Source organism: Tauraco erythrolophus, chromosome 12, assembly GCF_009769465.1.
Source record: "Tauraco erythrolophus isolate bTauEry1 chromosome 12, bTauEry1.pri, whole genome shotgun sequence".
Lineage (NCBI taxonomy): Eukaryota > Metazoa > Chordata > Aves > Musophagiformes > Musophagidae > Tauraco > Tauraco erythrolophus.
In genome coordinates, this window is record NC_141476.1 from 2,641,423 (window position 1) to 2,665,944 (window position 24,522).

At 43.4% G+C, this 24,522-nt stretch overlaps 1 protein-coding gene across 1 annotated transcript in view; it reads right to left on the reverse strand.

Moving 5' to 3' along the window:
* Window positions 1-24,522, reverse strand: part of CNTN4 (contactin 4) — a 116,997-nt gene that overhangs the window by 61,368 nt on the left and 31,107 nt on the right. Inside the window, exons 4-6 of the mRNA XM_086619332.1 lie at window positions 17,119-17,322; window positions 9,786-9,888; window positions 8,970-9,154 (exon numbers count right to left, since the gene is read on the reverse strand). Coding sequence (XP_086475458.1) covers window positions 8,970-9,154; window positions 9,786-9,888; window positions 17,119-17,322 — 492 coding nt within the window. The remainder of the gene's footprint in view (window positions 1-8,969; window positions 9,155-9,785; window positions 9,889-17,118; window positions 17,323-24,522) is intronic.

Consider the following 24,522-nt stretch of genomic DNA (forward strand, 5'->3'; position numbering starts at 1 on the left):
ATATCAGAGATACATATTGGTAGAATTTGGTGAAAACTGGCACCGGCAGTTTTCAGACATTTATAAGATTATATTTTAAGCTGTGTTTCACCTATTTGCATCAGAGTTTGTTGTTTGCTGGTTTTGGAGTTTATTTTTAAATACAGCTTAAGTTTAGCCAGACTCCACATGCAAATCAAATTTGGCTAAAATTGTCACGTTTTTAGAGACCATACAAAAACTTTGACTTTCATATGTTACCTTCACAATCCCCATCAGTCCAGACATATCTGCAATACTTTCCAGAAAGTCCCATTGAAAAAGAGAGTGACTTCAGGTTTTTAATGGTCATTTGCCCTGTTTTGACATATGAAAATCTGAGAGACTTAGTAGGAAGGTATTACCAGCAGAGGTCTCCAAGAACCTGGTTAATACTTTTTCCCATGTAATCAGATAAAAAAAAAAAAAAAGATTACTCAAAGACAGGTAACAACTTGATAGATCTCCTTTGGATAGGGACTGGGGACAGAGAAAGGTCTGAAAGGATAAAATAAAAACCATCATATCGCAATGGTAAGTTCAACATACAGTTGGTATGATTATACTCAAAATATTAGTATGTCTACCGCGATGTGATGCTGGATGTACATATTCAGAGAGTTGAGTGCTTTTTAAAGCTGTGTTCAGGCTGTGACAGATGTGTGTTTAATCCCACACCTACCACACTGCACAATTCCCTTCTCACGGTGTCTACAAACAACAAAGCCCAGGAGAAAGCTGAAGGATTTTGCACAGCATCTTAACTCCAAGGGTCTTGCAAAAAAGCAGAAAAGCAAACGGAACGTAATGACACTGCAGAAGCAAAAGAAGCAGCTGAAAAGGAGAGGCAAGCGGTGTTTACTTCTCTGACTGCCCCTCCTGCCCCTGTAATATTTTAAGCTTGTTTATTATCTGTATCTAAAGAGATATGAAAGGGAAAGCGTTTAAATGTAGGAAGATGAAAGTCAGTTCTGTCATCTGGAGTAAGAACTTTAACAATTCCATAGAACTGAGACACCCCGCGCAACTGCGACAGGTTCAGTGGCTCAAGGACGTTTGCAAATTACTCATGAGTTTACATATTTACTATTCTAACAGCATCCAACTCATAATTTTGAAGAGAGTCTTATGACACCATTAGAGGAGCTCTATAAAACCACACAGATCCGTCTGCCTTTGCTGCAATACTGAGCGTTTCACTCATTTTCCACGCGAAAACAAAAAAATTCAGACAAAACAACTGAAAGCAACCTGTAAAGCAAGAAAACCCATAAAGGTAAGGTGGGCTCTATGACACAGAAATGTAAGAAGGCTTAAAATGGGTTAAAGCCATTTATGATGCAGACAACTACGGAACAAGCATAATAGGTCAAAAATAAATCCAAGTGAAAACCGGAGTCTTTTGTTTCACAGGAGCTTTGTTCTCTGCTGCTCTTTGGGAGACTTTTCTAATTAGGTCAACGTCTCTTTCAGCAGTTCATTTCAGAGAATAGGAGGCACACTCTTGACTTCATCTTCAGTAATACACAAGGGTTGGTTCCTGTAGCAAATATGTTTGAGTCACCAAATGAGAGACACCATAATATAATGAAATTTGACAGCCTCCCATTGGGAATCATACCAAGACATGGTAATGTGACACAAGACTTCAAGCACGATAATTAAAATAATTCAAATAAGGATACGAAACCAGCTCTGTGCTACAACATTATATAGTGACATTATTTGAGATAATGACAAAGTTTAACTTGTGACTGGTTGTAGTGTTCTAGAAAAAGTCCTTCGGATCATTTCAGTGATGCTAGGCAAAGAGGAATTCTTTCATATGATGGGTTTGGGAACATTTTGGCCCTACTAGGAGTATTTAGATGTTACTGGCCTTGGTTGGAAACATCTCAGAGGATAAAATCTGGTACTAAAGAAAAAAATTACATGGAAGCTGATTAAGAATTCATCTGCCTTGCAAGAAAAATTCATATGCTAAATCTATAAAGTGGACGAAAATGCTTAAAAATATAAGCATGACTCTTACATAAGGATAGCTTTAAAGAAAAATATAACCCTCCTAGGTGATGAGAGCTGTCTGGAATTTGCACTCAGGGGACAGAGGAAAAATGATGGCAGCAGTTAGAAAAAAACTCAACTGATTACCTTGGATCACTTTCCAGTCTTCACCAACACAAAGTGGGGCACTTTAAACCAGGTGATTAGGAAAAGTAAGCCCAAATATACTCTTACTTCTCTAAGATCAAAAGATCCAGAATGAGTCTGTCCTTCTTCGTAATAAATTGAAAGGTAAAAGTAGGTGCTGGAAAGCTGGACCAGAAATCATGTCCTAAAAGGCATTTGAAAATGAAACGACACAGTCGGTGATAGTGCATTACATCAAAAATGAGTAACAAAACCACAGAATTATGGGAGCAATGTGAGAAATAAACCAGAGGTAAATCTGTAGGACTTTGCGATCGTCTGTGAGTTCAAAACAACCAAAAAGACTAAAGCAAATGAGGTACTAATACATACACAGAATCCAATTCTCGCTCGGTGTATATTGATTTCAGTGTTCCTAAGCCAATTTATAGCAGCTGATGACCTAGTACAGGCTGTGTAATTCATCATTAATGGCAGATGAAAGGCTGAATGACTTGTCCATTACTGTATCTATTCTAAGGAGATTGAGACTGAGCCCAGGATCAGGAAAGTCCAAAGACCAGAAAGCCAAGCATATGAAGTAAGAACAACAGATGGGAAAAATACATGAGTAATTAAAAGCAAAGAATGCAGCCAGTCTATAAGGTTTGTGCAGACAAGTGCACGCGTCATCCTGGTCCAAATGGGGATATAGCTTCTGTAAACAAAACCCATATGTCCCTAATTCGTTATCCTTCCCAATGATCACAGGAACATGAAACCAGCCTTTAAGTTATCACTTACTCTCTTCTCTTCCTTTCCTCCTCTCAATTCCTTCCTCCTGACCTCTACTGCCAATTAAGGACTATTTGAAATCTATACAACTCTCAAAGCTGTGCAAATCCTCCACCAAAGTAATTTGCTTGAATGTTGCACCTAAACGATCTCCATTTGTCTGCATCTTTGGAAAGGTCACCAGATACTGCCAGTCGGGCAGGATGTCTCCTTTCTGCCTCTCTAGAAGACTGGCCATAATGAACCAGCCTGGGATTTCTGCTTGGGTCTAAAAGGTCAAGGTCACTAGACCTTGAGCAACCTGGTCTAGCGGAAGGTGTCCCTGCCCATGGCAGGAGAGGTTGGAACTAGATGATCTTTAAAGGGCCCTCCCAACCCAACTCACTCTATGAGTCTATGAAACATTAAATATCAAAGGAAAAGAAACAGAGGAAGATTTGAAGGAGTTAAACTATTTAAATTGTCCCTACCTCTTATTTATCCCCTGTTCCATAAGCTGTTCTGGACCATTACATGACTTTCTCCCCAGTTACACCAGGCACCGAAGTACTGTAGGTATTACGGGCATGTTCATAAAGACCAGTCCTTGGAGATCGAGTTATTTTTTAATCCCTGAAGCTCTGGACTGCAGCTACCCGGGGTGGGGGCAAGGAAGATGCGGGGTGCTCTGTGAATAGCCTTCACACTTCATTTCTCATACCTATTTCTGTTTTTGCATCTCCTGCTGGAGAGCTGTTTTTCCCAGGTGAAATTATAACAATTTGAGCACTTTTTCTGAATCTCCTAAAAATTGATTTCTCTGTAAGCAGGTTTCCAGCAATCCCTTGGAAAAAGAAGAGTGAAGAAACACGTTCTCTGTGCGGAAACTTGTTCTGGAGGCAAGACTTCCCTCAGGCAGCAAATTATTCAAAACTCCAGAGTTACACCCTCCTGCACTAAGGTCTGAGAAAATGCATATTCCAGTGGCAGGAGTCAAGGCATCCTCCCTCGGAGCAGTGATTTTCCCCGGAGTGTAACCAACCGAGGCTGAGCACTGCAATGATTGCCCAAGCGACCCTTTCTGGAAGGACGAATTTGGCTGCTGCCAAGTGTTTAAGTGGTGGTTAACCAAGAGGTAAAAATCAGTGCAATGTTCTGAAACAACACAAGGTTTGAGAACTTTAAATAAAATTAACATGGAGACGCTTGAAGGTGAGAAATCAATCGGTAATTTATCTGCGTAACAGGTAGCAAACTGGGTTTTCTAGTGAGGCATGTAAATTATAATTAATAATACATATTTCTCCTATTTATGTGAATTTCCTTGTATTTTTATCAGTCCAGAAACTCATTCTATTTCAAGTGGCTTTGAATTTTCAGCAAATTGTTTGTGATCTGGGGCCTAAGCAGAGCAGAGACATGCAACTCCCTGATTTTCACTTAGCAAATTTCCTTTTCAGACCTCTAACCGTAATGAAGAGCATCACACGACTGACTTTTGAGGTTGTTTACAGAGTGGCATTAAGCAGCTTTCGTGCAAACAAAACACAGGCCCACTGATGAAAGGGGGACTCTTTTCACTGCAAAATTAAGGAGCCGTGTAAATTCCGGGTGGGACTTTGATTCGAGAAGCATTTAATCTGAAAAGCAGTCCAGCCAATTAAATGGCTTCTGCTGAGTATCTTACAAAACGCTGTGAAGAACTGTAATTAGTTACAAATAAGTCTGTCTCTCTGCTAATGCGGATGCTGCTGCGCTGACGAATTCAACTGCAATTTTTTCCTCCTTGCCTGGGCTTGCCAGCAAGGTGCTGGGCAGGGAGCGGATCAGCTCGGGCAAGAGAGATGCTGGAGGACCCCAATGCAACCCAGGCGATGCTGAGTCAGCACCCATATCCATACCAGTCGAAACCAAGCTGTTTTGGTACTTGGATATTTTTCCCACTCTTCCAGGCTGTGTAAGACGGGGTTGACCTGACTGGAAAGCCCAATGGCAAATCGCACGGTTTTGGTCAGAATTCTGGCAGACAAACATTCCCGGTGCTGGTGCAGCCTCCCCTGGTGCTGCTTTCTTAGTGCTGTCACTACCAGCCCCTTTGAGCATGGTTATATTTGGATCACCTTGACCAGCAGCTATTTCTCCTGTTTTCTGTTATTCGGACTATACACGTTGTTGGGATGGGGGTATCAAGACATTGCATTGTCTCATCAGACAAGAGCCAATATAGGGAAGTCTAAATGTACACTCAAGTGCATCCCAAGGAGTGAGCACTGGCACAACCATCTCACTTCACACTTTGCAATAAAAAAATACACTTGTGTTTGAAAAAAGTCCAGGAGAGCAACATGCCGGTGTGGTGGTATGGTGATCTCTAACGATGGTCAGCAGGGAGAACCGAGGCACATCAGCGAAGCTGTAGAGGGGCAGCAAGGCTCTAATCCACTGCTGGAAAGCCACTGAGCACAGGGATAAGCAGCCAGAACAACATCTTATGAGTTCATCGTGCTTTTGCATCTGCTCGTTGCCTCTTGTCCTGCGCTCAGGACAACCTTTGGGTTGCGACTGTCTGTCTGACAAAGGAAGATCTGACTGAAATGGCATCTAAACTTAACATGAATGAAACGACATCCACAATGATAAAAAGTAAGCATCTCCTTGATGCTGGTTTTATGAACGAAATGGCAATTTCTTTTTAAATTAGCTAGCTAAGGTAATCTGTTTACCGTACTTCTGCCAACAAACCCATAAATTGTTGGCGTTGCTTTTTGCTCAGGATATAAATCTTAGCCTCACGGAGGGTTATCAAATTTAAAATTTATGAGCAGCCCGACTGAAAATAGAATCAGGTCAATGGGGAGTGCTTCTGAGATGCTGCGGATCCAAACACAGAGCTGACGGTGCGGTGGACCCTCGCCACCGAGCTCAACGGAAGAGCAGGCACTCAACGTAGAGGTGTCAGCGCAGCCGGCGCCGTGGCACCCATGGCCTCTGGCAGTGCCAACACCAGCTCCCACCGGACACCCCACCAGCCTCAGGCACAGGGATTGACCCAGCCTGGCTCCGAAGGCGCGGGGTCCGCGGGGAAGAGGCTGTGACGCCAGGGACGCAGCGAGACACATGCCTACGGCTGCTGGACAACGGGGGAAAAGAAGAGGTTTCGTGGTGTAATTCGCCAGTTCTCAGGAGCTAATTTGAGGTACGTGGTGTCTGGTTAGGAACAGCAGGCAGAACAAGAGACTTCCGGCAATAAACCAAGCGGTATGTCGTTCAGAGTTATAACAGCCAAGGAAACAGGTATAAGTCACTGCAATTGCATTAACATTAACATGTTTTCTATCGTGCGGGTCTATCAATCAAGTAGGACATAGAGCACTCAGAACAAATTCTTTAGGAGAGCAATAAAACACAGCCTGTTGCAGGGGCTCAAAGCACGGAAAACGGAGGAAGAACAGATCTCGCACATTTAATTAACCTTTCCTGCTGCAACGAGAATGTCAAACAACTTCAATGTCACTGATACGCTAACAGAGGAAAAAATAAACATTGATACAAGAATGAAATACAGCCAAAGTCAACCTTCCCTGACAACTTCCAGGAGCAATGAAAGAAGCTACGATGGAGGCAACGCTGGGTTATCTACAGTGAGCAGGCAAACTTCAATTTCATCATCATCTTCTTCTTTTTTTTTTATTTTATACTATGCATAGAGGAAGATAACTGGGTTTAAAGGCTCACATCGTTAGAGCCAGATTGTCATCTCCAGGGCACCTGTCGTGACAGAGCACGTCACCGCGCGTAGGTGCCACGACCACCCACCCACATCACACCCTTCAGAGCATCCCCTTCTCCAGGAGCCAGCCCTGACCCACCAAAAGCAACCTGAAACGCTCTGCCAACATTACAGTTGTATTTCAATAACGAAATAACACTTCTCAGCTTTAAAAAGAAAAATGATTAAGGAAAATGAGTTTCTTTCAGTTTCCACTATTCCTATTAAATGTTTACAGTAAGTTACTTTCCCTAAAAAAATTAATTCGCTGCCACGTGAAACTCCAGAGCTTAACTTACAGAGAGCAAGTGTTGTTTTTTTTTTTTTTTTAAGAGATCTGTTCTCAGTACTAAACAGCTGCCAAACACAAGCCTTGCAAACTGAATACTTACAAACTAGTAACTCATCCTCCTCAAGACAACAAGGACCATATTTTAGTCAATTATCTTCAAAATCAATAACCAGCAGAGGTGGCAGGCTGACGCCTCTCCATAAGGAACTTCTCTGCTCACATGGAGAAAAGCAGAGGTAAAGATAGTTCCCAGCATCACGGAGAGAGAGGAGGACGCTCCTCACCCCATAAAATCTTGAGTTTCTTTGCCAAAATGCCATCTTGAGCGTGAAAACCAGCACTAGCCATGGTGGCAGGTTTTGTGTAGGATCTGCAGTCCTTCAGGAATGGCATCCAGACTGGTAAATTCATTACTGTAATTAGATTATAGTTTAATATATGCCAGGGTGGGAGTACACCAAAGGCTCCATCTACTGCTTTGCAAGAAAGGCAGGTTTGGCCGTGGGTTGAGTAAAACTGTAGAAATGATGAGTCTTTTCATTTACTGTCCACACAGGAAAAATCAGGAGAAACATGCATTGTTTGATGAAGAGAAAATGAAATCTTCAAATCTTTTAATTAAAAACCCCCCATTTTCAATCAATACCAGATTCTTTCCTTGACATGAAAGATTTCACTTTGTTCTTGCTATTTCACTCCTTCTTAACGTTTTCTCATTTTTGTATTTTACTCAATTTTAAAAGAAGTGTTCCCTTACAATGGAAGCCTCAAAAGTTCTGATTTCTACATGAAATGTCTTTTAGAAATATTTCCAATTTTTAAACATCTCTATATATGCCTTAAAAAAAAACCAAAAACATTACTCACCAAATTCAATCCAGTTTTGCCAGGAGGGTTAGTTCTCAAACTCTTTTTCAGTGGCAAATTTACTATAAATCAAAAAAATTCTTCTCATCTTTGGAGTTCAAGCCAATCTTCCCTGCTGACAGAAGTTGGGCCCTCAGGAGCATTTTGGGGGAGAAAACACTGAATTTCTCTCCATGTGTTCGATGAAGAACGACACTCTATTATGCTCCTGAAGATGATAACAGGGCAGCAACAAACCACAGATTTTTATGACGGTGAGGAGGTCTCTGCACGCCTGTGTGTGGAGTATGTAACTTGCAGCCTTCTCCTCTCCAAAAAATATCACACAGAAGCTAAGTACCAAACCGACAGCCCACTCGAACCTCTGAAACCCCTCTCTGTTACTCCTGTCCACCTCTACACAGGTAAACCCACAGTAACTCAGAGCAGATAAAACTTTCCCCCTGCAAGCTTGGTTCATCTCCTAGAAGCATTTAATTGGCTTTGCAAGACGAGGCTGTTCCCAGCAGAAGCTTGGGGATGGGCAGACACTTGTATCAGGATTAGAGGCACCAACGCACCTTCTACTCAGAGAAAGCCTATAAGGCTGAAGTTTCACATTTTTATTGTGCCCGGATCAATGGCTCTGATTTCAGCACAAGAAGAGTTCTTTGGGTGAAGAGGATCCTGCCAGCTCCAACAAGGTTAAATCTCAACTTTCCAGGCTGTGCAATTCCCTTGAAAGCACTCCTTAACTGTTATAAGCAATTAACATTTATTAACACAAGCTGAGGCAACGACACAATAAATCCCAAGTTGTAACCACCATGATGCTCCACCAAAACACCTGCTTTACCTCCACAGCCACAAGAAGGCAAATGAGCTGTTTGCAAGAGTCTTCTGCACATCACCACGCCAATGTCCATCTAGCAAAGCACTTTTGTTCCAACTGCTCTGATTCTCAATTAATATGCACAATTCAGACTGTTTTTACTTCAAATTATATACCCTTTTTGAGATGTGCTGTTTGTAAAAGAAAGTAATTTTTAAAATACTCCTCAAAATTACTTTCTCACAAAATATTTACTGCATTTGGCACTTGATACAATAAAACCCCCTGAAAGCAAGCAGACTGCTTACCATAAAACGTCAGCTGTCCTCGTGCAACGTTTTTCCCTCTCACATTTTCAGCTACACACTCATAGAGTCCAGCATCTTCTTGCTGAAAATTCGGGATTTCAAGAAGTCCACTTGATCTGTGCCTCCTAGCTTTTCTGGGTATCTGTTTCCCATCCGCTCTCCTCCAGCTAATTGTTGGAACGGGGCTAAATGAGAAAAATAAAGCAAAATAAGACTTGTAGAAAAAGCTATGGGTATTGTCCTGATAAGCTCTTGTCTGATCAACTGAACACTTTCATGTTTGAAGATGATGAAAGCATGGCCAGTCTGCAGATCCATGGCACAGGATCTGGAGCAATTTTATGATGGGTGGCTTGTATTAATATAAATATACATATGTATACCAATGGTGTACGCTCACATAGTCTTAAAAGCAAGAGACTGTATATTATACAAATGCTGTTTGGACAAAGTTGAATTTTGGGTTCTGCGGCCACAATATTCCCATTTTCCTACCGGTCCCATGTTTTATTTTGGAAGTATTTGCCAGCATTTACTCCAGAAACAAGAGACGTGTTTGAAGTGTTGCATGAGACCTCGGAACAGCAGATGCACAAACACGTCTTTACAAAATAAATCACATTTTCTCTCTTCCTTGGGAGTCGATGATTTTGGTGAGCAAAGCCGCTGCTCCCCAAGTCCCTTGTCCGTCATGAACGCTTGCAATAAGAAACTCCTGCTGAGGAAAGTGAGTGATTAGCAAGTCTCACCAACCCTACAGTGCAGCACCAGGAAAGCGAGAAGTTGGAGGAATAATAATAACGGATCAAAACTTACTTCCCCAAGGCAAAGCACTCTAGTTTCACCGTTGTTCCTTTTGCAGATGGAACCGTTTCTGGGAACTGCACTTCTATTTTCGGCTCATACTCTCCCATCACCCCTGTGAACATAAAAGAGATGCTAAGGCTTGGTTGAATTTTTGCAATAAATTCGCAAGTGTTCCCCGTGCTAGCAGAGAGCTGTTCTATACATCATTACTTGCCCAATTAATCCATTCATTTTAAACATGGCCTGCTTCTAACAGCCGTGTAGTGTGGGCTCTTTTCCCATTTATTGCCAGAGGAAAATCTGAACCAGTGCTCCACACCATCTGCCAAAGATTAAAATTTCTTCATGGCTCTGTTACTTTTTCGCTTTTGAATATTCAGGATTTTTACAGGTAACTTATGAAATGAGGAAAGTGATAATATAATAAGGGAGCTTCGCCACCTTCCAGAAAATGAAACGCGGAACAAATAGCCATTACAAAAAGTTTTGAAAGCACCAGAGCTAATCAACGCCTCTATTAACTTCAAGGATTTAGATGCACAGAGATCATATACTCCTCGGGTAATTTCTTTATTTTCACTGCCCCAGTAAATCACGTATGGTGGCAGCCTCTTTAGGGAATTGTGTTTAAAAATTTGCACACATAAAAAGGCCGTTATATTCATGACAAATGGCTACATTCCTGGTCACTGCACTGCCTTAAACCCGGCACACACAATTGCACCAATAGTGATTATCAGCTAATTGATGATCGCAGTTTCAATCTCAACTGCGTGGCGGGGCCGGCGAGGAGCGGGGCTGGATCGGGTCAGATGGATGCCATCAGTACGCACACATACAGAAACCAGAGAGCCCCAGTAACACCAGAATGGGTTCGCAGAGGCAGTCAGGTAGGTCAGGGCTGCTCGTGATTGCAGTGCTGCCTTCTGTCCCTCTGCGTTGCAAAAAGGATGCAAGAAGAGCCTTTTTTTTCTTTACTTTTTCACAGTTAAGAGTTTCAAAGCTGAAAACACTTAATATGAGGCTTATCTCAAGTCCACCGCTACTTGTTGGCCTGTATATTACCTGTTCTGATGCAACAGCAGGTTACACCATCTTTCTTCCAACCCATTAATTGCAAACAAGCATTGCTCCTACATTATATAAAGAGTAGTTGCTGCATGACATCATTCAAGGACCTCATTCGAGGCCCTGAGCAACCTGATCTAGTTGGAGATATCCCTGTTCCTTGCAGGGAGGTTGGACTAGATGACCTTTGAAGGTCCCTTCCAGCCCTAACCATTCTATGATTCTATGATCATTCATCAGAATGAAAGGCATTTATTAATGGTAGGAATGTTCTCTCCATAGTCAAGTCCTGGGCAACACATAGAGCAGGAGCCTGTGTCACAGCTTCTGCCCAGCGTGTCCAAGGGCAAGGCTGGGTGTGAACGTTTAGGAGCAGCAGCACGTCTTGCTGATACTAGAAATTACTGAGATCTTTTCCCAGAAGAGTATTGCCACGTTCTGCAATGAAGACTGGGAATCTGGCACAGGAAGAGCTTTTGAGGATACGCTTCCCGTGAGAGCCTGACCAGATTCTGATTCATCTCGCCTTGGAGGATGCTGGCTTTCAGGCTGGAGACTTACCTGAAGACACTACCGTGTCCATCACCCTCCTTGAGACAGTTGAGGAGCTCTCGGTGCCTGTGCCACCACAGCCCAGGTGTACAAGCAGAATGGATGCAGCACCCCCCAAAACCCTCAACATGTAAAATCCGTGAGAACAGTTCCCTCTTCTGTACCTCTTCCACTGCTGAAGCAGGAACTGGGTCCCCTTGGGCAAACCAGGCTGTGAAGCATCGCGTGACACTACTGGGCTCTTTAGGAAATTAAGGCAGAATTTATTATTAATACGTTATTCACCTGACAGAGCAGGAGACAGGAACGAGAGGGAGGAAAAATGGCTTTTTTCGGCCTTCTCTTTCCTCATTCATTTATTATTCCCATTTCTTCGCCCTGGGCTGGGACTGGTGAGCTCAAATCCCACGGGGTGACCAAAGCCCAGGCTGGGGCCATAGGACATTGGCTCAGGCTGCTGTTACCCACAGCCCTGCAGCTGCTGCCTCTCACAACTGCCAGGGCACCTGTTCCACCAGCACCACTGCAAACTCCAACTACCTAAAAATCAGGACTCGTGTCTGGAAAAATCCCAAGGCTCCCACCGCAGTATAACCCACCGACACACACAGACGGCGGGTACGCCGTGAGCCCTGCCGCCTCCGCTGGTAGGAGAAACATCAGTGCAGCTGAGAGACCTCCACCCCGAATCCAAGACCATTTCCACGCAGCCAGTCTTTATTTTTCCTGCTGTTCCCGGGTGATTTAACATCTGACTTCGCCGTGCAGGTGGAAGGGACGGGGGAGAAAATAAAAGACTAAAAGAGACACTGGGTTTGTAGTTTGGAGAACAATTCCGGTGTCACGGCACGTCAGATGCTCTACGTGTTTGCATTTCAGAGGGTTTCGTATTTTTCTTCCAATTTCAAGGCTGAAAAACGTGCTTTTGGATGAAAGTCTCGGGAATTCAGAAGCAAGCTAATTTGTCTGAGGAGATGATATGCATTTCCTGACAACACCTGTGAAATGTTAAAGTTTAATTGGCCCATAAAGCTGCCGCTGATGGTAATTTTATTCCAGGACTATTTCAGTTCTTTCCTACTATTACTGTTTTAATTCTGAAGTAAAAATCCAAAGTGCATTTTAAAGAGAAGAAGTAAAGTACTGCAAGAGCGGCGGCTGTGAACACCTGGGTGCTCCTCACACGCTTTGGCTGGTGGGTCAGGATGGCCCAGAGGGTCCCAAAGTGCTGCGGTGGGGATGGCACCCCTGGGTACCCACTGTGCTTCCAGGGGACACAGTGCAGGGACCGTGGCCTCGATGGGGATGGGGCAGCCAGAAGACGTATTTTTTTATAAAATGGAGCAGACAACGTTGCAGGTTTGTTCCCTTTCCTCCTCTCCTCCAGTCCACATCCCTCACTGAGCTTCCAGAAGGCTTGTTCAGCATTCAAATTCAAATCCTTTTTCTTCTGAGCTGCAATAAGTGCTACAATCCTGGTGGACACCTTACTTCAGGCTTTAGGATCATTCTCATTCTTCGGTGCCACATGTATTTAGCTATTTATCACATTTCTCAATATGAAAATAGCTCAGAGAGCCCTTTCTCCACCATGGGAGGTACCAGCCGCTAGTGTCAGGACTCACTCCCATCCTTGCAGAACCCAAACTGGAACCAAACCTCAATACCTTGGGACATCTAGAAAACCATACTATCTTTTATTTCTTCCTTGCATACGCCAGCACTTACACCATGTGAAAGGGAGAGCTGCTCGTCATTCCTGAAGACCTGTGCCGGAAAACAGGTGCACATTTCAGGAGGACAGGTCCCCCCAAGCTGCAAATGGGCTGTTTTGGGGACTGCTGCACTTACATGATATCGGATTTAAATCTTTTATCCACCTGCACTGCGAGCTGCCACGAATCCACACAGGAAAACATTTAAATAGGGGGTGACTGCATGCAGTTGTGGGAGGGAACAAAGAGGGACAGAGGAAAAACATCCTTTCCCCAGCACACACTGTGCTTTGCACACTGTATTTATCACCATCAGATAACCTCTGCCCACAGAAGCAGAGTTTGAGCTCACACTGACCACGACAGCTGCCTTGGCACAGCCTGCTCCTACCACCACCCCCAACCCTCTCTGATATTTATCTCTCCAAGGAGGAAAAGCTGTCTGAGGATAACTAATGGGATAAGAGGCACCTTCTGCTTCCACAGCAGAGCAACAGGGAAGGAACCTGAGTTCTGTCAACAAGAGCATGTACCGCTGGTTACAAAAAGCCGCTGCAAACGCCACCAGGAGATCTACAACTCCGGAGCCGCGCAGCTGAAAACAAGGAAAGGAAAAGCACAAAAGGCACAGGTGCAGGAAGCAATCTGCCTACAGGATCCGATATTTCATCCCCTATGCCTGTATCTTTTCCTTTCCCAGATTACAGCTCGAAAGCCTGGCACTGTAAAGCAAGCAGTGCTTTGAAACAAACCACGCCGAAAAGCCCTTTTTCCCGGATGATTACATTCAAGTAAAATAACCACGATGAAGATGGCAGGTATTCAATGTAAAAAGCCTAAATGATTCACGACTGGGTCTAGGAAAGTTACTGCCATAAATTGAAGAAGAAATGTGGAATGAAACCTTGGGGTTCCAGCGAGGAAAATTCTGGGAAATTCCACATTTCCCGCACGCCCGGCCCTGGAGCGGCGAGCTGCGCCGGGGGAACGAGGGCGGCTCGGTAGGTCCGTGAGCAGTTTGGACACTGGCTGCAGTAAGAACACCCACCATGTGATTCGTACACCTATTTGTTAAAACAAATTAAATTCTTGATAGCAAACAGCATGAGGTCAGCCAAACTGTGAGCATCCGAACACTGTTTTCTTCCTACAGCTCTAGAATTGGGCATTTTTGATGTTTTTGAGATTATCATCAGCACAAAAGGAAAAAGCCTTTTCTTTTTCCCTCTTCAACTCAGTGTGAAATAATTAAAAAAACAAACATAGGCACTATTCTTAGTTCTATGTGACCAGTATTCTTTTTGGATAGTATCTCACTCCACCGTTTGTTTCTCTCAAAGTAACAGGGCTATGCATCAACTACAGGGACTCGGAATTAATTCTGCACAACTGCAAAAACGTTTTGCAGTTTAAAAACAACTTTGATTTTAGAGAAAAACAGTAATTTCACAAGGAGATTATTGTAAAGTACCTGGATTATTTTTGAAATCCATGAAAAAAAATATTTCAATATGAAGCCAACCAGGTAATAGCTTAGACAATTTTATGAAGGGTGCACTGGAGGAGGTCAGACTGGCCCAGCTGGGATGCCAGCCCTCCAACCCAGGGCTGAGGGGCCTCAGAGCTGCATCAACCCCTCCGTAACTGGGGAGCTGCTGGGGGGACGAGGGACCCCCCCCATCCCACTCCTCCTTCCGAGCTGCACCAGGGCCCCTGCAGCCGTGGTAACCTACTGCACACCCCGGGCAGCTCAGCACATGGAAACCAATTGGGAGAGGTACCTGATGAATGTTTTTCCACTCAACTCACTAATTGAAATCAAATGGAACTGAAACATTAATTGTTGATGAGCTAGCCTCCGAGCCCATTAATTTAATGATAAAGTGTTGTAAGGAAAATAACATGTCATATATATTAAGATGGACATGTCAGATATGAATACAAAAGATAAACTAGACAACTTTGCCAGTGGAAATCACAGAATCATAGAATGGGTTGGGTTGGAAGGGACCTTCAAGACCATCTAGTTCCAACCTCCCTGCCACAGGCAAGGACACCTTCCACTAGACGAGGTTTCTCAAAGCCTCATCCAACCTGGCCTTGAACACTTCCAGGGATGGGGCACCCACAACTTCTCTGGGCAACCTATTCCAGTGCCTCACCACCCTCGGTGTAAAAAATTTCTTCCTTCTATCTAATCGAAATCTCCCCTCTTTCAGTTTAAATCCATTGCCCCTTGTCCTGTCACTACACGCCCTTGCAAAATGTCCCTCTCCAGCTTTTCTGTAGCCCCTTTAGGCACTGGAAGGCTGCTAGAAGGTCTCCCTGGAGCCTTCTCTTCTCCAGGCTGAACGGCCCCAACTCTCTCAGCCTGTCTCCATAGCAGAGGTGCTCCAGCCCTTGCATCATCTTTGTGGCCTCCTCTGAAATACGACGTGCCTTGCATTTCACTCACTTCTGTTGTTCACCCTTTTGAAGCAACGTATATAATTTCTCTTTTCAAGTGTGATAGTGTGCTATATCCCGATTTTATAGGGCTAGACTATGTGAAATGAAAAAATCGAGACCTGCTGACTTTTAAAATGAAGCTTGCCTGTAATGCCAGTGCAATCCTATTTCAAAATGCACATTTAGCCCGTGTTCGGCTTTCAAGTACAGCCATCTCTGGCTCTACAGATCCAACAGCACCTTTCCTGTTTAACTCACGAATATATCCCCCAGCCCCTCAGAGGTTCAATTAAAGTTTCATATCTTTAATAAACAGCAGAGTGCACTTCAAAGGAACCTGAGAACGTTCCCACGAATTACCTCCGGAAGGCAATCGGTCCCTGTAAATAACGCGGAGCGCGTGGAGGATCGATGCACTGGGGCAAAGCCCTTTACAGTATGGCACCCACCATCACCCAGCATCAGCCCCACCTCGGGACAGGACAGACATCCAGCTCGACTGCGACAAACGGAAGGACTTTCAGCGAGGTAAGGTTTGCATAAAAGTCCTGTTAACGTAACGCTTCAAAATATTTCTTCTTCAACACCAAAAATGTGAGTATGAGACACATTGGAATATTCCTCTTTATCCTTCATATGTTGGGTGACTTACTCTGCCCCTGCGTGTACAGAAACACAGCCTCCCCTGCAGCAGAGAGCAGACCTGGAAAAGCATCTCCCAGCCCAGTAGCCGCGGTGCTTCTCATCACCGGACACGTTGCCAAACCCACCGGCAACGTTGCCAAACTCCCCATCCGCGGGAGCCGAGTTAAAGCCAAGGGGATGGCGGCGACCAGCCCGTGCTGTACAAGCCAGGAATTATTGTCAAACACCACTGGGTGACGATGGGTCTTCTTCTAGAAGAAGCTTCTAAAAACGCATTTCTATTTCTGGAACCAACGTCCTAACTGTTATTCTTTAAACCGGCAAATTTTAATTAATTTTAATTGTAAATTAACATGCAAATTTATTTTTCTTATCTACTCAAAAACGGCGACGATACAAATCCATTGTCTGTATAAATTTAGAAATCCTCTTTTGGTTTCTTCTTACTTTCTTGTATTATTCCACAGACTACTAAAAATAGCACTAATTCTGCAGGGAAATACAGCCTGAGCTAACAGTTACTGAAACAACAAAGTGCTTTTGTTCACTTTTGGGCTGCATAAAATAAGCAGAACTGTAGTAGACCCAAACTCTAAAATCTGTTTTATTTCTTGTCTTCGGCCAAGTGTCACCAGGATTTTCTTTACAATCATGGCCTGATACTGAGAGTCGTTCCAGTGGTGGGAAGGGCAACCTTGGCCACAGCGTCATAAACCCCACCACTGTTGTGACTTTGGACCATGGCTAAAGGAGAGGTCTCCTGCCTCACTGAATAGCTGCAAAGGGGGAATTCTCTCCCTTTGCTCTGATATAAATATTTCAGGCCATTTCTGAATTTCTGGGTGACAGCAGGCCAAAAAAACCCAAAACAACTCTCCAACCCCAGCCCCCAGTACCCCTCCTCCAAGTCCTACCGTCGTTCCTGAGGATGAGCGGGGTGGGGGGACCCAGGACCCTGCTGTTGGTCACCGTGTTCGTCACCACGCACGTGTAGTTGCCCACATCCGAGGCTTCCACCTTGGCGATGTACAAATTCCCAGTCTCCTGCGAAACGAAGCGGCGATTGTCCTGGTGTACGAAGGTCGGGTACTCGTTGAAGATCCACGCGTAGGTGAGCTCTGGAAGCACAAGGTACCACCAGCGTTAGGGACAAGGTGTGTAACCCCAGACATGGGTGCTGTCTGATGCTGGGCTCCCTCTCAAGTCAGAGCTAAAGCCCCGAAAATAATTTTTGCCTTGCCCTTCTTTGGTTAGAGAAATTGGATACATCACAGCCCATGAAAGGATAAAAAGGCTGATGCTGTGCAAGGGCTCATCTTTATGGCTACAAATATGAATTTCCAACTGTGACGCTTCTGAGCCTACACAAGGATCTAATATTCTTGTTGCTCCTTCAAGTTCTTCCAATTCAGAATATAACGCATTTTACACGAATTTCACCTTTTTGTCATGTGCGTTTCAGCCTGACTCATGATTTTTTTTCTTTCTTATTATTTTTTTTCCCTGTAAAGACAGTTCAGAGGAGGATCTGCCGAGCCGTGTTATCACACACTGTACGTTGTATTCCTTCGGAATTTCTGAATCAGCAAAAAACTGAACACCAAATTAAGGAGCTGTAATCTTCGCTATGACTAATTAGATAGTACTCTCTGTTTTATAAGGCATCTTTGCTAGTTATTTGAGCAATAAAAAAATAAGTGAGAGAGATGCTGCAAGTGGTTGCAGAGTTTGTAAGTGAGGTTAATGCAATATAACCCTATTATATTTGCCTAAGACTCATGCCCAAACACCCTGAAAATGCTTGAAGGACTAAAATGAATACAAGATTGCTGTAAGTTTTCGAAGGGAACACTAATTATACTAAAAGTGTATTCTTAGTTTAATACTCTAATGAGTCATAACTGTAATTGACCTCAACTACCATTAGGTACTTCGGAAAATATATTCTGCCCTCCTGTTCCACTGTTTACATATACAAGAGGCTGAACGCTGATTTTTGGCTTTTATTTATTTATTTTTAACAACAGGATTATCAGATGCCTGCATAGACTTTTAGGAAGATATGATAATTATGTTTTTGTGGGAATATCTAATCATCATATTTACACATGTGCATCTAATTATAAGTAACCTCATGCTGATGTCAAGAGGATACTCAGAGCAAACAAGGTAGCACTTCTCAGCTGGCTTATTATTTTCTGCAAGCAGTTAAGTTGGTTTTTTTTTTTTAATTTACTCTTGGTGAACAATTATCTTGTTCCTCCAGAAGCATCCAGCAACAGGCAAATAACCATCACTGCCCTGAATGCACAGAGGCATTTAAATTTGAGTGAATCTTCACACAGCAGGTTTCCACCAAAGCTCCCTCAGCTCTGCAACAAGACAACATTTTGCATTGACTGTGGAATGGTGAACCGACCACACGTTCCTCAAACATGGAACTGTGAGGGTCTTTCTGGATCAACCATCCCCTTCCCACCCTGTCCTTCTCCAGAAGGTAACGTAGTCCTGTTCATAAATACACCCCAGGAGCAGCAAGGGTTTTGGTTGCTACTTTTCTGTTGTAAATTGGTTTTACTTTAATTGCTAAGAACCCTCTAATTTCCAGGTTAAATATTTTCATTACTCGTCTATAGCTGTGTGCTTCTGGGCTAATGATGCCTTTAGCTTAAAGAGTTCTTGCCTCTTTGCTGGTGAGAGCCATCGAGAGCCCTTCTGCCTTCATTTTCAAGACAGGCTTTCCAATCTTACGAGCGCTGTAGTAGCTTTTCCCAGCCTCTGCCTTAGTTAAAAGTCTTAAATGTTTGTGTCATTTGAGCTGAGTGCTAGGTTGGAAATCCTGGGTAAGCAGGTCACAGGAGAGCAGAAGGCAAACGTTAAGTTGTTCAAGAGTAAAGAGGTCTGACCAAAGAGAGCACCAAATAACCTGACACAGGTGGTACTAAAGGAGACCTATTTCTGGAAAGCAAAACATCAGAATCTCCCCAAAAAGCCATCTTCAAACTCTGTTCATTTGGCTACACAAAACTGAGGAACATAATGAAGATCTGATGTTACTGCTCTGCCTTCCTTTCATTACAGCAAATCACTGTCCAGAAAAACACAACTGCCTGAACAACACAGCCTTAGATATCAGAGGTCATTATTGCTATACAGTATTTAAAACATCTGGAAAATTCTCTCTCTCTCTCTCAAATAACATGGGACTGATGGAATATAGAGCATAGCGAGTAACACAGACTGGAGCATCTATAAGTGCATTTGCTTGTGCAGCAACACGCAAATAAATACGGTATCAAACTCACTTTGATTTCCTTAGAGATCCTAGTGCAGTATTTATGGCTTTTCAAACTTGACGGATTTCTTTTGATGAGGTTTCACATACTAATTGCTCTGGAAGTGATAGACAGTTCACATCCCATAGACAATTTGTAACAACTGTGTAAATAGACACTTAAAATACAGCCCGAGATGGCTCCTGGTGACTGCGCGACTGAAACGTTTACCGAAGTTACAGACACGGAATCTTCCAGTAAAAAGAACGAGCAGTAACAGGGAATTTGTGGTTCTCTAATTACACATTAGGCTCTACATCCTTGAGGAATTTACTACAAACTTCTCCTTTCTTATTCGGGGCCCTTTTCATGTAGTTTTGCCTCATTTACACCACTTTTAATTTCCCCTTTAAAGCACACTCAAGTAGGTTTCTCAAACACAGGATATTATCAGAATATTTCTGACCCATACTTGCTATGTTTGAAGACAGACAGAAGCTCTGCTACCTGCAATCCAACCGCCAGCAGCAAAGCCCCTGGTTGCCCCCTCGTACCTATCTCGTACTTTGATTCTGCACTTTCCTTCATCACCCTGATGGCCTGGATTTCCATGACAGATCAGAATGAGATGAAGTTTTTTGGGGGGCAAATCTTCACTTCCGTAACGATTATCAGCAAGGACAGGAGGATGGAGAAATTACTTGTACATTTTTGGTACGGATGGTCCATGCGCCCTGGCTGAAGCCACCACCAGATGGAACGCATTCAACTTCAAATATTTTCTTGCTCTACCGACTACATAAAGAGTGTTTTTTGTCTACACAAATCCATGCTGATGGGTTACACACATTTGGGTACTTGGAATACCCACACTACCACCACAGGCACGTGCTAGAAGGAAAGTGGATTTCTTTTTGCCGAAAGAACACAGGTTTCTACGTGCAGGGTCCCCAGTTGCTACGTATTTGCTTTACTGGTCCAGAGCAAAGAAAACAGAGACAAGGAAGAGCATCCTAAATTAGTTAACATCCCTCACCTATTGCAAAGGAGCCTATGGAAAATTCGGGTTCGTGAAGAGCAGAAGAAGTAGAGGTGGGGAGCACACAGGTGTGTTAGCAGAAGCTTGACTTGACTTGGGCTGAGATGGACAGTGGAAGCACTGAGCACAATCAAGCAGAGCTGCGAATCACTCCCAGATCAGACATGTGGCAGGAAAGCCCACTGCCCACCAGCAGATCATTAACCTCCTCTCCACGCTCCCTCCCCAGCCACTGCCGTAGACGCTTTCAGGAGCAGCTCAATCACACAGAGATAACACAGTACACTCACCATTAATATTTATGTCTCTGGGCTAGCCATCGGCAGGAGAACATGGGCTATATGCCCCAAACATCCATCCATGCAACATCAGACAGGAACAGGCTTGATTCAAAGCTCCACCAACAGCCTTTTGCTCAAGTCGCTATTCGCAAAGTCGTTTTACTTAAATGTGCACGGCAGCAATGCCAAAAAAAAAAAAAGCCTGAAGCCTTCTCCTTCGCTCCTTTTATCCCTTTCAAAGACTCTCTCACACCAGTTGCTCCCTCCATGCTCTACAGTGAACCCTGATGCTTGGGTCTGCGCTCCAGGACCAAGTGCAAGAACACAACCACATACCCTGGACCACCTACAGACATCAACGAATGTTTCAAACTAGAACCCAAGGTCTCTGCCACTACTGCACGGCTAAACATCATGCTTAAACAAAATTTACAGTGGCCAGCAGTTGCCATCAACTAATTAAAAAGGAAATAAATTATTCAAGCCACCTGAATATAGATTTTGGACTCGTTTTTTTTCTTTTTTTTTTTTTTTAACACGTTACTGAAAGCTGAGCAGAAATTCTGCTATGAATAATTATTATAATTAGACCATATGTTTTACCAAAATAATGTTCTCTGGTCTTCTGGCTTGTCACATGTGTACTATTTTGTCTTTGCCTTGTCTTTGCCTTTTAGTACAAGAAACTCTTTTCTTGATTTTTTTTTTTTTTTTAAAGTCTCTTCCATACAGTCAGGGCTGCCACTTAAAAAGGTCTCTGTAGCTATTATGGGAAAAGCTATTAAAACATCAAGATTATGGTAACCATAAAGCTGAATAGAAGAATGAAATTTTGAAATTAGTATTAGTCAAAATGGGGATCATTTATCATTTTTAATAAGAACAGTGTGGTACAATACACTATTATTTTTATAGCCATTACTGAAAGTTACAGAGATTAATCCAATCTTTAATGATTCCTATCATTTCTATATTACCACCTACTATGTTACTCTCAAGTTGGACAGGCTGGAACCATTTTTCAGCGTGAAACAAGAGATTTGCAGCATTTCCTGTAAATCTTGACACACAAAAATTAGGCTTCATTATACATGTAAAGAAAGAAATACAAAATTAAGGAAATTAAGACAATCCTCCCTTCATAACAGGCCAAAGCAACCCAAACTATAATTTCAGTAGGACAGCATTTTGGAAGAGCAGTAAATAATTTTGAGACATTTTGAGACGAAAGGTGAGGTTCATCCTGGTACGTTTTAAACGACGACAATTTAAATCCAGACATGGTGGATTTAAGTCAGGTTCACACTTCCCTTGATCGTGCAGTTCCATAAAATTATGATTGCTTTTTAATTTTTTTTCAAGTGTAATTTATTCTTAAGTGTGGGAAGTGCTGTTTTATGCCATACCTCTGCTTTCCTGTCATAGATGGGACCCTTCCAGGTACAGCCAACAGCAATAGCCAAGTCATGGGAAGTTTTTCCTGGAGAGAAGCTATTGCCTCAACTACTGCCGTGAACCGATGGTAGCGAGGATCTGGGTGCAGCATTATGCTTTTACATGATTTAGTACACCTCATGTCTCTCGGCTCCGTGTGCGCTCCTGTCCATGCCTGCCACCACCCAGGTTTCCATCAGAGAAGCTGATGCACACATGAGCCCAGCCCTTCTTCATCTTCCAGCCTTTGCTGCACACCAGGCTAGGAAGCACCAAACGTTCACACTTGGTATTTATTTTATGCGTTCAGACACTATAACAATATTTTGCCATACAAAACACCAACCATACCCCATCTCCTCCCCCCATCCAGTTCATAAAAGCCAGCTACATCGCAAAGTCTGGCCCAAGACAGAATTTTCACTTACACAGAAATAGGGTAACGTTGCCCTGAATGGAGCAAGGGAGGAACCTGGAGCTTCAGTCGCCTGCGAAGGAGCCTGATGGAAGCCTTCATCCCAGCAGGACATGACTGTGGTACAAACCCCAGCACACGCTCACGCCCCATCCATCCGACCTGCACGCACCTCTGTGACTGCACCCTGCGAGGGGCTCGAGTGGGTAATGTCTCTGTCAACAGCAATGTTGTATAAACTTCATAAAAGACCCATTTTTGGTGAATAATTTGTAGACTTTCCTTTTTTTTTCCTCTGATTGCCTGCATTCCTTTCTCGTAAGTGGTACCAACAGGGTGTTTTGATGGTTACGGTAAATTTGGGCAATGATAAAGCGTAACTGATTATCCGATGAGCGCCCTGTGAATTCATTCTGTATTCTTGTTTTGCTTACTGAAGGGGACATTCAAAATTCCAAATTTCACTGTGATTTGATTAAGCAATCAACATCCGTAGCCCCATGAAGAACGTAACACGAGCTGGAAAGGAGGCTCAATGCACCACAACACGCTGTCTGAGAGTGCACTGGGGAAAAGGAAGGAGGATTATCAGGGAAAAACAAATCCCTGGCACAACATACCAGGTACATGGCCCTACCCAACCCCTCGAGGCTCCTCACCACCCACACCAGTCATCTGTTGGCAACTGCACTCCCGTTTCTGGAGGTTTTGATCATTTTTCACAGTTTTATTTTAATAGTAAAGCAACATGAATTATTCACAGTACACTTTTTTTTTTTTTTTTTTGTGGGCCTACAGCCCATTCCATTGCCCTGCTAGCACTTCGGATCAATTTCTTATCTTCTCTTCTTAAATAATTGCCGAATAATTTAAAGCGAATCAACCTGGATGCAAACATCACTCGGCAATTCTCCCCTCGACTGTCACACAGGGCCACCCCACGATGTAACACCACAGCTTCTGCGCCTCCAATGCAAGTTTTAATAAAAAGAATAATGAATAATGAACAAGATTAATCTAAAGTTAATAATTCATCTGTAGATGAACCCTCATCTATGCTACACCTGGCGATGCAGTCACTCAGCAGCCAGCTAGTCAACCATCTGCACACAAAGAAACGTGCTGTCCTTGCCCGATGGGCACGTGCCCTTCATCTTTGCTAATATTAGTGAATCAGTTTGCAGAACTTAACTTAGAAGAGTATGAAAGCGTCATTAGTTGTCGTCGTGAACGGCAACATGGCGACGATGGGAATCGTCACGAAGATGTGACATCACGAAAGGCAATGAACAGACTTTGAGAGGTCATCTCTCTGCCCTGAGGCATGAAAAAGTTTTTCAAACCTTTTCTTACAAACCTCCAACGGTGACAGCATACAACTTCTGATATGGTCTAACAGGGCACAACACCTCTGTGACAGCGGAGAAATGGGATTGTAACACAGGCTGCATCGTTGCCATCTCCTGACCATGTGCCAACGGTAACAGCAAGTGGTCCCTTTCTACTTGGAGGAGATAATTATTCTTGGCAACATAACCGTGCCCATGCGTTTGATAGCGCTGCTTTATGGTAACAGAAAAGTTGGATACACACGCACGTTAACGAGCCAGAAGTGTGTAAGAACGAGGAAAACCTACAAACCAGCCAAGGTCCACGTCAGATTCAGCCTCGTAGCAATTTGCAGTGCGTGTGGGGCTGTGGTTGCTTCCCAGTCCCTCGACTCCACGCTCACCCAGTACGTAGAGCTTCACATACAGGTAATTAAAAAGGTGAGAGGTCTTCATTACCTGAAGTCTAATCAATAATCAGCTGTATCTGCTCCATCTCCATTTTTCTGTATCTCTAAAATAGTTAAATATTTGATGGCTGTACAC